The 12,426-nt window shown below is 44.1% G+C and overlaps 2 protein-coding genes across 2 annotated transcripts in view; one reads left to right on the top strand and one right to left on the bottom strand.

The window, feature by feature from the left end:
- The first annotated feature begins 6 nt into the window (after window positions 1–6).
- LOC118322817 (alanine aminotransferase 2-like) lies at window positions 7–9,166 on the top strand. The gene is made up of 11 exons (XM_035654650.1): window positions 7–153; window positions 3,944–4,033; window positions 4,195–4,303; window positions 4,495–4,628; window positions 5,577–5,820; window positions 5,920–5,999; window positions 6,522–6,658; window positions 6,787–6,961; window positions 8,024–8,179; window positions 8,290–8,402; window positions 8,526–9,166. Exons 1-11 carry the CDS (start codon window positions 7–9, stop codon window positions 8,614–8,616), a joined length of 1,476 nt encoding a protein of 491 aa, XP_035510543.1. The 3' UTR covers window positions 8,617–9,166.
- Window positions 9,167–9,257: 91 nt separating this feature from the next.
- Window positions 9,258–12,426, bottom strand: part of pdia4 (protein disulfide isomerase family A, member 4) — a gene marked incomplete in the record, with an annotated part of 4,103 nt that continues 934 nt past the window's right edge. Inside the window, 8 exon segments of the mRNA XM_035654638.1 lie at window positions 9,258–9,933; window positions 10,247–10,480; window positions 10,613–10,769; window positions 11,027–11,178; window positions 11,431–11,589; window positions 11,736–11,941; window positions 12,089–12,227; window positions 12,335–12,426. Coding sequence (XP_035510531.1) covers window positions 9,518–9,933; window positions 10,247–10,480; window positions 10,613–10,769; window positions 11,027–11,178; window positions 11,431–11,589; window positions 11,736–11,941; window positions 12,089–12,227; window positions 12,335–12,426 — 1,555 coding nt within the window.

Genomic DNA, 12,426 nt, shown 5'->3' with positions numbered 1-12,426 from the left:
TAAGAAATGTCCCAGCAGACAGTGAACGGGGTCCCGTCCCGGGGCAAGGTGCTGACTTTGGACAACATGAACCCCAATGTGAAGCGGGTCGAGTACGCGGTCCGAGGTCCCATAGTGCAGCGGGCGGTGCAGATAGAGAAAGAGCTGAAGGAGGTAAAGAAGTGCTGGGCTGCGCGCGCGCGGAGAAAGAGGAATAAGGAGTCAATTTTAAAGCACTCAGGAGGGAGTTAGGGAGACTTATGAAAAGGTGTTTTTTTATTTCTGCGGTTTAATGTGACGTTACATTTTGGGAGTATTGTTTAAGGGTAGATACAAACTGTGACATGAAACCGTGTGAGTGGGAGAGAGGATGAATGGATTGATCCGCTTCAAGCTTGAGTTTGACTTGTGTTTTATATTTGACACTCATACTTTTTGCTTAAAGCTTATAATTCCATTAAAACACATGTTGGGCATTCTCTTTTTATTAAAGTGCCTTTCAGTGGATTTTGGCACACACTAGCTACTGTGGACAGTGAGCAAAAACAAAGTTGTTTCCCTGCTCTGTTTCCTCGAGATATGGTTTCAGTAATTCAAAAGAGAGGAAACAGGTAGGTTACCCAGATGAAAAAGATGCTTGCCTTGGACAGTTCTCGCAGACTTGGCTGAGAGATTGGAGGCAGGACACTGACAGTAGTTCAGCTTCTCCCTGCATGAAGCTTCTGCGCCTAGCACCTCGCATTGCATTCTGCTGTGGTAATATTGACCCGCTGTCAGGAGGGGCAAGCAGGTTGAACAGGAGTTTTAAAAGCTGTAATGCAACCCTCTCTGCAGTTATGTCCTCTTAAGACACGTAGGGCGCTGCAGGGCGACGTTCGAGCTGCTTTTGAGTTCATTTCACTCCGCTCTAGCCTGAGGTGACTGCAGGATCCAGAGTGAAAGATGTGCATATCGTGGAGGATTCTTATGTAAGATGAAGAGGGTGCATTCTCTGTTTTCTTTTGTCTCCCTGGGTTCACTCACCTCCCTCCTCCCCACAGGGGAGAGAGTTCATTGGACGAAGCTGCAGCTGTGAGGCCCAGCAGCGTCAGAGCCCTTTCTCTGCAAGGAGGTGCATTACAAGCAGCCCCAGTTCTGCAGAAAGGGCTCGAGTTCTTGGTAGTCCACTTGTTTTTCCTCTGAACCTAATGCTTAATGTTTGACTGGAATAACTAGAATAATTAGCTGCAATGCCACAAAAGTTTTACTCGTGGTCAAATCCAAAGTCTAGAAGAAAGAGCGCCATTTTAGACTCGTGCATCAGTTTCGAATATCCCCTTTCATACAGGACATGTTAATTGTGTGTTAGTTGTACATTATGTGCTCTTAATAGTAGTGTTGAGTGTTTTTCCTGAGAAAACAAGAATGTGCTGAAAAGCAAACATCCTCATTCCAGCTTATTTTCACCTGTTAAACGTCAACGCTTGCGAGTGATCTAAAATCCAGGAGTGTCTGAGGGGTCAGCAGAGTTTGCATCGCCGCAGTTGTCCAGTCATCTGCTGGTGTGCTTCCTGTCAGATCTGTGACTGAAACACTTTTACTGACAGCTCAGCGGATTTTATGCAAGTGTGTGTGTGTGTTTCTGTGAATGCGCTGGTGTGGCGATGACCCTTAGAATCCTTACCCAGACATCTGGCCTGACAGTGCCTGCACTGCAATAAGCTAATTCAGGCTTTGATCTCAGCTGCTGGTAAGTCTGGTGACAATGTGACAGTAGAGCAGGAGTTCTTTTAAGTTGTGAGTTTGTTAAATCACAGAAAATGTTATATCCAGCTGGTGTTTTTAATAAATGTGTCTGGAGGGTTACTTTCATCTCGATTAGCATCTCATTAGAAATTGGATTGAGTTAGGTAAATCACATGACCGAAGCAGCAGTTATTCAACAATTTGCATCAGTTAGAGCTTCAATTAGCACAATTCGAGCTCTTCTAGCGTGGCTGAACACTGTTAGAGCGATGGCAGGTTCAGATAATATCATAAGAAATGTCAATTCAGGCCAGGCTCTCGTAACCCCCACAGGGTTTCTTGGCCTGGTTCACTGGTCCGGCCTGTGTAATCAGTGCCTGGTGCTGAGTGAGCGGGAGAACGCAGTGCTGAGCCGGGGGAACCGACTGGCTCCTCTCTATCCCCGAGAACAGGAGCCTCTTTGTTTGGACGAGGGCTAAAAGGGAAACCTGCTGCATCCAGTTACTTAGATTTCAAACAAGCTCATATCTGACTCAGTGCTTACCCAAAGAACCTCGCAGGCCTTGCTCTTGCTGCCATGCAAGGACTTCTAAATGATAATAACAACTCAGTGGAAATGAAAGTTCTCCCTGTGCCCTTGGAGGCCTATTGCCTATTGTTTTTTTTATCATGTAGAACACAGAATCATGGCTAGGATCATATTGACAGCATGATTGTTTTTTTTTTGTGCTGTCCTGACCTCTCCAGAGTGACTTAAAAGACAGGAAGTGCATTACCACTTTATAGTCTTTTTATATTCAGAACAGGAAATGTTGTGAAGTAGGTGCAAGCTTAAATATAGGTTTTGGTGACTGCAGTTCTGTTTCTAGCAAGTCCAAGCTAGCAAGCAAGCAAGTTAGTTTAATTAAATTAAATTTGTTTTCAGTCTTTGATAATCACCTTGAGATCTTTGCACTCAACCACCCTCAAACACCTGAGGCAGGTTTCAGCGGTTACATCACATTACATTGTGAGAGCCAAGCAATCTGGCACCGCTGTTTTGATATTTTACACTTTGTGTAGCTTTGACTTGACTTGATAAGGGTTTATAACACTAATACAACTAATATTCTTTGCAGTGTCTGTACCTGAACTGCAAATAAAAGGCCAGATTTGGATGTGTTCGGTTGAGTCAGGCGTTACGCTTTTTCTGCAGTCGCTGGCGAAAGGTAGAGCTGCAAAATAACTCCCGTTTATCATTGTTCATCGAGTAGAATTTGATGAAGGTTTTGCAATTTTGTTGTGTTGTATTCTCCAAAGAATGTTATTGGACAGTTTCAGTTTTGTTTGACATTGTATTTTCATTGGATTTCACACCAGCATGCAGTAAAATGCCATGACTACCGTATTGGTTTAATGATGTGATATTTGCATGCACAAACAATAAAGCAAAAGCCTCATGATTATCACATTAGCAATTTAAATGTTATTGCTCAGCCCTTGCATGAAGTAACAGGGGACATCTATTGTCACATTACATCTTCTGATAAACAGCAACAGGTGCAACATGACGTTACCAGCAAACAGACCGACAGGCACCAAACCAGAGTTTGCAGGTCCAGTTAGTTCAAAGCAAAATGAAGATGAAGGACTTGTTGATTTAGACTCAAGCTCGTTGTGTCATTAGATTTAATCCAACAATTCTCAAGTCCAAAAACAGAAGGGTTTGTTTCTCTGTGAGCCCCGGCCAGCACGTCCTGCTCCACTGACTCTGTGCCAGGGTCTTTGTAAAACAAAAGGCTGCTAATGAGAGAAGATGCATGTGTGAGATGAATACAAGTGTCTCCGGTTTGATTTAGATGCGCAGCCATCGGATGGTAATGACACAGATTGCACAGATCGATTGGGATGCAGTCTATCTCTGATTTCGCTCTCTTTTGAGAGTCAATTTGAAGCTTCATTAATGCAAAGGAAAGGGAGAGGAAAGAAGGAAAAAAGACGTTACTTATCTCTCTGTAGAGATAAACTAGGGGTTCTTACCCTCCAGTTACTCTACCCTCTGTGTTCTCTGTAGAAAGATAAGTCTTGAAGTATCTTGACTTGTGTGTGTCCTTCCCACTTACTTCTTACTACATGTTCAGACATACCCCGTTTGTTGAAGAGCTGTCACACTGTCTCAGCATTTTCTACACCTCCCACACCTGTTTGTTACTTTATGCTCAGAGACTGACCTCACACTTCTCTGCCTTTATGTCCCCAGGGGGTCAAGAAACCTTTCGCAGAAGTCATAAAGGCTAACATAGGAGACGCCCATGCTATGGGTCAGAAACCAATCACATTTCTCAGACAGGTAGGACCAAGTCTTGCCTCATGGTATTTGCTTGTGTTTAAAAAGCAGGTAACACTCGTTATAGTTACAGAAACTGGACTTTCTACATTCCTGCACACTGAATGTGTCAGGATTTTTGTTAATGTTAGTGTTGTTGCGTTTGTTTTCTCCTCCTCTCTCAGGTCTTGGCTCTGTGTTCTTACCCTGAACTCCTAGAAGACAACAAGTTTCCAGAGGACGCCAAGAAAAGGGCGAGGCGTATTCTCCAGGCCTGCGGGGGCCACAGTATAGGTTAGACAACTCCCCCTCAGTCCACCAACCACATTTACACCTCCTCCTTCCAACAACGCACGTCAATAACAACCCTTCCATTTGCCTACTCATTAATAGTTTATGTGGACAGCCTGTACACTATTTAAACAGGGCATCAACTAATCAATGTAGCATGTTCTGTCTGAATCAAAGTTCATTTTCATTTCAAGGGGCCTACAGCGCGAGCCAGGGCATTGAGTGCGTCCGTCAGGATGTGGCACGCTACATTGAGAAGAGAGATGGTGGAATCTCCTCAAACCCTGACAACATCTACCTCTCCACCGGGGCCAGTGATGCCATTGTGGTATGGGTTACACTTTGTATCGTCTCCTCTCCAGAAAAGTGCTGACATACTTAAATCTGGGCCACAAGTTGACATGTTGCCTATGAATCAGTTCTTTATTCAACTTCTGTTAATTATACACTCAGCCGTACTTTGCACATCAGTGACTTTACACCACCCACAGACCTTTGACACTGTCGATACAGATTTCTCCTGTTTTATGCAACTAAATCAGGCTACTGAATAACCTTAAGATATATTCAACTACTGTACCAGGAGAGATTAAACTGACATTTCTGGCCCACCATGTAGGAGTGTTTGAATAGGGCTGTACTCAACTCAAAATTGGCTGTTAAATATAAAGATTTGACTATTTGTTTCCTTTTTCTCTTCAGTTTAGCGCCACACTAAACTCCTATATCAGCAGTCCTTGCTGTGGAAATGCAGCTACGTGAGTCTCATGTTGTAGCCTACCTCACGTTTTACTGCCTTTCTTTGTCATCTGTGATGTGAAAACATCAGATTTCTGAACAGTCAGAGAAAGTAAAAGTGTATAAAATCACTATAAAGTGCACCACACAGCATCTCTCCTGCTGGGCTTCTCACAGCACTGTTAGCCAAAGAGTCAATCCCAGAGGACGGCAGTAATGGAGGTTGTATCACCATCTGATTCTAAAGTGGTTTAGCCGACTTCACTTACAGCCATCACATGAGCAGCCTCTGTATGGCGCCACACTGCCGTCCATTAACTATCACTCTTCTCCATTTCAATCACAGTTAGTTTTGTGGTTTATGGGCATAAAAAAAACTATCTGGTGCCAAATAATCAGACTTAACTGGTTGTACACCTACCTTCCTTATTACATTCTTCTAAATATTGTTTTATTACTCCTACCCTCTCAACTCTCATTCTTTCTTCTGCTCTCCCTCCTTTCCTTTCTCCTCCCTCTCCCTCCTCCCACCTCCCAGACTATGCTGAAGTTGCTGGTGTGTGGCGAGGGTCGTGATCGCACAGGAGTGATGATCTCCATCCCCCAGTACCCTCTCTACTCGGCGGCCCTGGCAGACCTGGGTGCCGTGCAGGTCAGCTACTACCTGGACGAGGACAAGTGTTGGAGTCTGGATGTTGCAGAGCTCAGGAGATCCCTCAATGCAGCCAGGCAGCACTGCAACCCCCGTGTCCTCTGCATCATCAACCCTGGAAACCCCACCGGTATGTCGGTCGTAGCTTCTGACAGTTTTGTCATTTTTTGTCGCCGTGTGTGTGCACACCGGATTTACAACATCATACTCTGGTTGTCCTGTGTGATAGGTCAGGTCCAGAGCAGACAGTGCATTGAAGATGTGATCCGATTTGCTAAAGAGGAGCATCTCTTCCTCATGGCTGATGAAGTAATACACCGATGTTATTTCCTCAATTCAGACATTTTTCACTACCAGTTTCCTCTGTCTTAAAAAAACAAAACTAATAATGTCCAATCAGGTGTTTTGTGTTTCTTTTACATCACTACTTGGAATGTAACCACAATTGCTAACCACAGTAACCACTAAACAGTGGTTGGCAAAACATTAGAAACATCTCTCAATATAATGCTGTCAAATACAGCACCACCATTAATTACAGCCTCATAAATAATCATATAGGTTGATGTATAGACAATCATTTTTCATCCAGCTTGATGACTACATACATTCAAATTAACATAGACATTTCTGCTAATATGCTCGCCTTAATTCATTACATGTGCAGAAGTTACAGTTAAGTTGCTGTTATTTTCTTTATGAACACACCTTTGTCACTCAGCTCTTTTGTCATTCTTTTGTGTACAGATTTTTCTTCTACAATTGCAATGGATAATGATGGGGTTTTACTAAGGCTTTGTGTATACTACTAAAGCTGTTTTCCCATTTTAGGTCTACCAGGATAATGTCTATGCAGAGGGCTGTAAGTTTCACTCCTTTAAGAAGGTGTTGTTTGAGATGGGACCAGAGTACTCCAGCACAGTGGAGATGGCATCCTTCCACTCTACCTCCAAATGCTACATGGGAGAGTGAGTAGCTAGACAGGCACACATACAGGACTTGTACAAGCTAAGCTACCGTTGCTGACGTGGACATCACCTGTACTAAGAGTATACTTGTGTTTAACTTACTCTTTTCCTCTGTTTGCTTTTGTCAGGTGTGGATTCCGTGGCGGCTACATGGAGATCATTAACATGGACCCTGAGGTGAAGGCACAACTCACCAAACTGGTGTCGGTGCGTCTGTGTCCCCCCGTCCCCGGACAGGCTCTTTTGGACCTGGTGGTCAACCCTCCGCAGCCCGACGAGCCCTCCTATACCACATTTATGAAGGTCTGCCCCCCCCCACAAAAAAAAACACAAAGCACACCAGCTATCGCACATCCTGGCAATGCTCTGAGTGTATGCAAACACAATTTACTTATGTAAACGCCCTGCAATATAATCCACACACATATGAGTGTGTTGAAGTTGCTCACACAGCAGATTAATCGGCTTTTGAATTGTGCAATGTTTTGAAAAATGCTATTACACATGTTTCGTTGTTTCTGCCAGAACATAATGTATGATTTAGAGATGTTTTATGCCACCTCTTCAAAGGAGGAGAAAAGAGGTTTGAACTTTGTAAAGAGGATCACATGTTTTATGCATGCTTTCAAAATCCTGTGTCCATCTGACCTGCAGTTAAGTGGAAGCATTGTGTGGTCAAGGAAGCCATTAGGTCAATAATCATTAGAGTGTGTATGGGTAATATGAGTGTTGTAGTGCATGGCTGCATGTTTCGGCATCTAGTTGCATAACTGGTCCGGCAAAAGATTTCATTAGTCTGTCCCAACCAGCACACCTGGCTTTGTAAACAGTCAACTTAACAGAAGTCACCTTGTATTGTACTTGGCAAAGATGTACTACTCCTTTCCTTTAGGGCGTGTGTTTACGTGTTGGAACAAGGATATAAAAGCACTTTGCTCAGCAGTGAGTGACACTTATAGTGGCTAAGCTTGGCAGGCTGCTTGTTGTCATGCCTCCATAGGCCACAAGGAGGCCAAATGACTTAACAAATAAAGGGTTCGGTTCAGCGGTTGGATTCCTCTGAAGTCCCCATCTAAACCAGAGCGAGAAGGCCCGCCCCATTTATCCTCAGTCATTGAAGTTGGAAAAGAATCAGGTATTTGGTTCTCCACTGCAGACTGTAAATAATGGAAGCCAGACAAAATAATATTATTACCAGCATGTCACAGGCCATACTGAAAACTCGTTGGCTGTTGGCTGTTGGCAACCATCTGGTGATAAACGTTGACTTTACGAGTTAATGTGGAGCATGTGAACGCACCATAAGTTCTTGTCTTTGAGAGAACCTGAATGCCCTGACAGCTTTAACTTTTTCTTCCTCCTCAGGAGCGGACAGCGGTGTTAGCAGATTTAGCAGAGAAGGCCAGACTCACGGAGCAGATCTTCAACAAAGTACCCGGTATCACCTGTAACCCGGTGCAGGGGGCCATGTACACTTTCCCCCGCATCAGTCTACCTCAGAAGGCCATCGACAAGGCAAAGGTCTGCACTACACACACACACACACCTTATCTCACTGTTGAGCATCATCCTGATTTTAGTCGTCTGCGTGGATCTGATCACTTCAAATGCTTGCATGTGTCCATCCACAGGAGGAAGGCCAGGTCCCAGACATGTTCTACTGCATGAAGCTGCTGGAAGAGGAGGGTATCTGCCTGGTGCCAGGAAGTGGCTTTGGTCAGAGAGAGGGAACCTTCCACTTCAGGTAAGTACAGCTTAACTGGACTTTTTGTCCTAAAATTAGCTCATTCTAAGTTTAATAGACTCTGGTTTAACTACACCTGTGGCAGTGTTAACCCACATCCTGCTCCTGTCTTCCTCTGTCCAGAATGACCATCTTGCCTCCCACTGAGAAGCTGAAGGTTGTGCTGCACAAGATCTCGGAGTTCCACCTGCGGTTCACACAAGAGTTTTCATAATGACCTCGCCACCTTTCAGCTACATCTCAAGAACCAACTCATTCAGTGCCAGTATTCTCAAGTGCCTTTGTGTGAAGGAAGCAGCAGTCTTAACGCCACTGCCTCCAGCATTCATGCTAGATCAGATTCTTAAATTCAGATTTTTTAAAGAGATTTGTTTTTTCCTCAATGAAGAAACTTTAACATTTCCTTTAGACAGTATGTGAAAGCTAGTCATAGTGCCTGCTCATGTGTACGTAGAGCATGTGAAGATATGATTTCAGTACATGATGCACTTTCCCACAGTATTGCCGGGCCAGGTTTGTTCATGTGGTTTGTAATGTTCAAAAATAGGTTGTAAGGCTGATTGTAGGTTTTTATCCATAGAGTTCAAGATATTTCAGATGCTGCTACAGGGGCATCTCTCTCCTGCCAGACTTTTTTTCAAATCAATTCAAAATATCAATTTAACATGTTAGGTACTTGATTCATCGACTGGCCATAGAGCCATTTGTATTACTAATGTTTAAATTGTTCTTAAATGTGATTAAAAACACTTGAATTTCTAAAACACTTGTATTCTGAAATGTGTGCAATGTCACCTCACACCTTTGCAACACATCTTCGAGCTTGTATTGACTGACTGGAACAAAAGAGTCACATTTAAGTGCTGGCCCACAAAGCCGCCATCATTTTTGTATTTTATTTAAAAAGACTTTAACAGTGCTTACATGCTTTTAGAAACAGAAGAAAGAAATCTCTTGGAATGAATAGAAACTAAAATGATGATTTAACATTGTAATCATCACAGCAACTCAGTAACACCGTTTAACTCCACTGCGTTCCCTTCACCTTCCCAGAGGCCCCCCCTCCCCACATCAGCGTCCTGTAAGAGTTCTTAGCTACTTGTCGAGAGACATTCTCAAAGTTCGTCTCTGTTCTGTGATAGCTTTGTGGCGTGCTTTTCCAAGAACTTGCTCAGCCCCTCCACTGTTCTGTCTCCACCTTCTAATTTGACGGGGCTCTGCTTGCTGTTGCTCGGGGCAAAGTATATCGTGGGGAAGCCTTCCACTTTGTAGCTTTCATTTGGCACGTCGTTAGCTGTGGCGTCCATCTTGGCGATCACCAGGTTCTTCTCTCCCTTGTACCTTTTGCCCAGAGCCAAATAATCGGGCTCCATCTTCTTACAGTGGCCGCACCAGGGAGCGTAAAACTCAATCAGGACATCCTTCTGGGTGTCCATGACGATCTCGTCAAAGGTCTTTCCTACCACAACCTTAACCGGTCCTTTGTTGTTCTTTGGCACGGGCTGGGACTTGATGATGGGTTTGAGCTTTCCTGAAGACAGGAGAGAGAAATTCAGAAGTGTGAATTGACTTCCAGTGTGACGTGTTAGAACTGGAGCTGCTGTTTATTTATGCACCGTATACAGGCAAGATTAGTGCAGCTAATCAAATTTTAGAGTTACAAAGTGCTGCCATCCCATGCTGGAATATTCAACTATGAACTATGCAAAATTATATTTTTTCCAGACCTGGAAATTATATAATTAATGTGACATTTTCAGAAGTGAAACTTGCACGTTACTAAAGGAAACTATGTGCCTCACATTGTTAATCAGACAAACAAAAAAAAATTAAAAAAACCTCACCTTTCTTGAAAGCCTTAACAAAGTCGCTCAACACATCAGAGTCAACCTCCTCTGGCTCCATGGCAAACTTTTTGCCTCCTTCTGCCAGAATTCCCACATTCACTTCCTCTCCACTCTCGCTCAGGCCCAAGCTCTTCAGCTCTTCTGCGTAGTCCTCCTCATCGGCGATGGCAAACGTGTACTCTGGGAAGTCCTTAGCTACGTCGAGTACCTTGGACCGCCAGAACTGCGTATCTAAATAATGAAAGACAAACAAGAGAAGAGGTTTGTTAGGTCAGGTTGTGTAAATTGTTCAGTAGTTGCTGGTGTCGATTCCACAGGCAAGATCTCAGGTCAAACCTATCAAGCAAAATATGAGAAACTCACTTTTCCTGTAGTCAAAGCTGAAGTCAATTCCATAGTACACAACCACTAGGGGTCTTTTGGTGTAGCGCTTGGCATCATTGCTTGGTTTCCTGTGGCCCACCAGAGGAATCACATGCTTTTTGAAGAACTCCTGCACTTCTGACACCGATGTAGAGTCCTATGTGATAAATACATTAATTTGTCTCGAGTTCAACAGTCACTTTTTACAAAGAATTCAGAAAACACTCTTTTTAGAGGTGGATTATGCAGCAGTGCTGCAGAAACTCCTTATTGCTAATCTAGTCTATTTTTAAACCGATACTAGAACTGAAAGAAAGCACAGTCATGCATGTTTCAGAGTTTCATACCCTGTGAAGAAAATTCAAATCACAACTGAACCAGTCACCACTGAAAATGATCAAACAGCCTTCCTACCTTTACTGCAAATGTATGTGATGCTGGCTCATACTTGGAGCGGAACTTTTCAGGGTGAACGATGACAATCTGACCAGGTGAAGCTTTGAGTAGTTTGGACACTTCAGAGCTGAAGGTGTGACGGAAGGTGAAGTCTTCCCTCAGTGCATTACCTTTTTCAGACAGAAAGAGAGAGACCGAGAGCAATGAGAGTTTGAAGAACAACAAGAAAGGGTTTAAGGCAGTCTCTGCTCTCACCACGCAGAGATATTAAAACTCTGACACTGATCTCCAACCAAGCTCCCTTTATACAGCACACAAAAGCATAAAGTGAAAAATAACTGCGTTCTTCAGTTTAGGGTCACTCCGCACATTCAGTGGCGACATTATTGGCTCTGAACACATGTCCAGCTCATGGTACTTACAGGCCTCGATGTAGATCTCATAGGTTGCGTCCTGTTCATCGGAGAACACGCCGACTATGACAGCATCGTCCCCATCTTTGATTAGCTCCTGCACCTGTTTCACTGCCTGGACCTGCTTGGAGGGAGGCCCGGCCTGCTCGCCCATGTACTCCACAATACCTAGCGGGAAAGAGAAAGTGAAAGAAGTGAAATTTGCACACAAGCCTCCATAAATACAAACCTTTGCATACATGGAAAACAGCGAGGATAGACTTGAACAATTTGTGTAGGAGTATATAAATGAAATTACACGGTAAGTGACGTACCATGCTGCTCTCTGGGTCCGTTGTAGTCAAACACTTTGCCTTTCCTGAAGATCTTGAGGGTGGGATAGCCTGTGACTCCGAAACGTGTGGCGACCTCGTTCTCCACAGTGGCGTCCACCTTGGCCAGAGGGATGGGAGGAGTGCGCTGGCTCAACTCCTTGGCTGCCTTCTCATACTCTGGAGCCAAACGCTTGCAGTGCCCACACCTGAAGGTTAGTTAGATAACAGGCAAATAATGAGGAATGCTTTTATTAGTCTTAACAGCTGCTATTAAAAAGCTACCACTATCACTCCAATGGATGTCTGTGTGTAATTTCTATCTGTATTTTAGAACAGACAGTCTGCTGACTGACCATGGAGCGTAGAACTCCACAAGGATGATGTCTGCATTGTTAACAGTCTCATCAAAGTTGTCCTTGGTCAGCACCAGCGTGGCCTCGGGAGGGGGCTTCCAATCCGGCTGTGCCACCTCTTTTATCCGGGCCACGATAGCTGCAACAAACACGCATTCCACACATTACTGCCAATTCTTTCCAAAAAGGAAGTCAGTTTCAGTTTGAAATGCCGTGACGATGCTTAAATGAATTACATGTCCCTACCCTTCTCTGTCCTGTCTCCGTCGTAATCCACAGGTTCCCCATTTTTCAGGATCTTGATGGTGGGGTAGCCCGACACTTCGAACCTGCTCGCT

This window comes from Morone saxatilis, unplaced genomic scaffold (genome assembly GCF_004916995.1).
Source record: "Morone saxatilis isolate NCDOM2014 unplaced genomic scaffold, NCSU_SB_2.0 Contig0, whole genome shotgun sequence".
In the NCBI taxonomy this organism is placed as follows: Eukaryota; Metazoa; Chordata; class Actinopteri; family Moronidae; genus Morone; species Morone saxatilis.
The sequence above is the reverse complement of the archived record's forward strand: the minus strand, read 5'-3'. Positions and strand labels throughout refer to the sequence as shown.

Bases quoted from the DNA above. Each gene is read 5' to 3' on its own strand.
- LOC118322817 (XM_035654650.1), top strand. From the start codon at position 7: ATGTCCCAGCAGACAGTGAACGGGGTCCCGTCCCGGGGCAAGGTGCTG. The intron at 4,629-5,576 runs GTATGGGTTACA...CCCACCTCCCAG, and splicing joins GGGCCAGTGATGCCATTGTG to ACTATGCTGAAGTTGCTGGT. The intron at 6,962-8,023 runs GTCTGCCCCCCC...CTTCCTCCTCAG, and splicing joins CCTATACCACATTTATGAAG to GAGCGGACAGCGGTGTTAGC.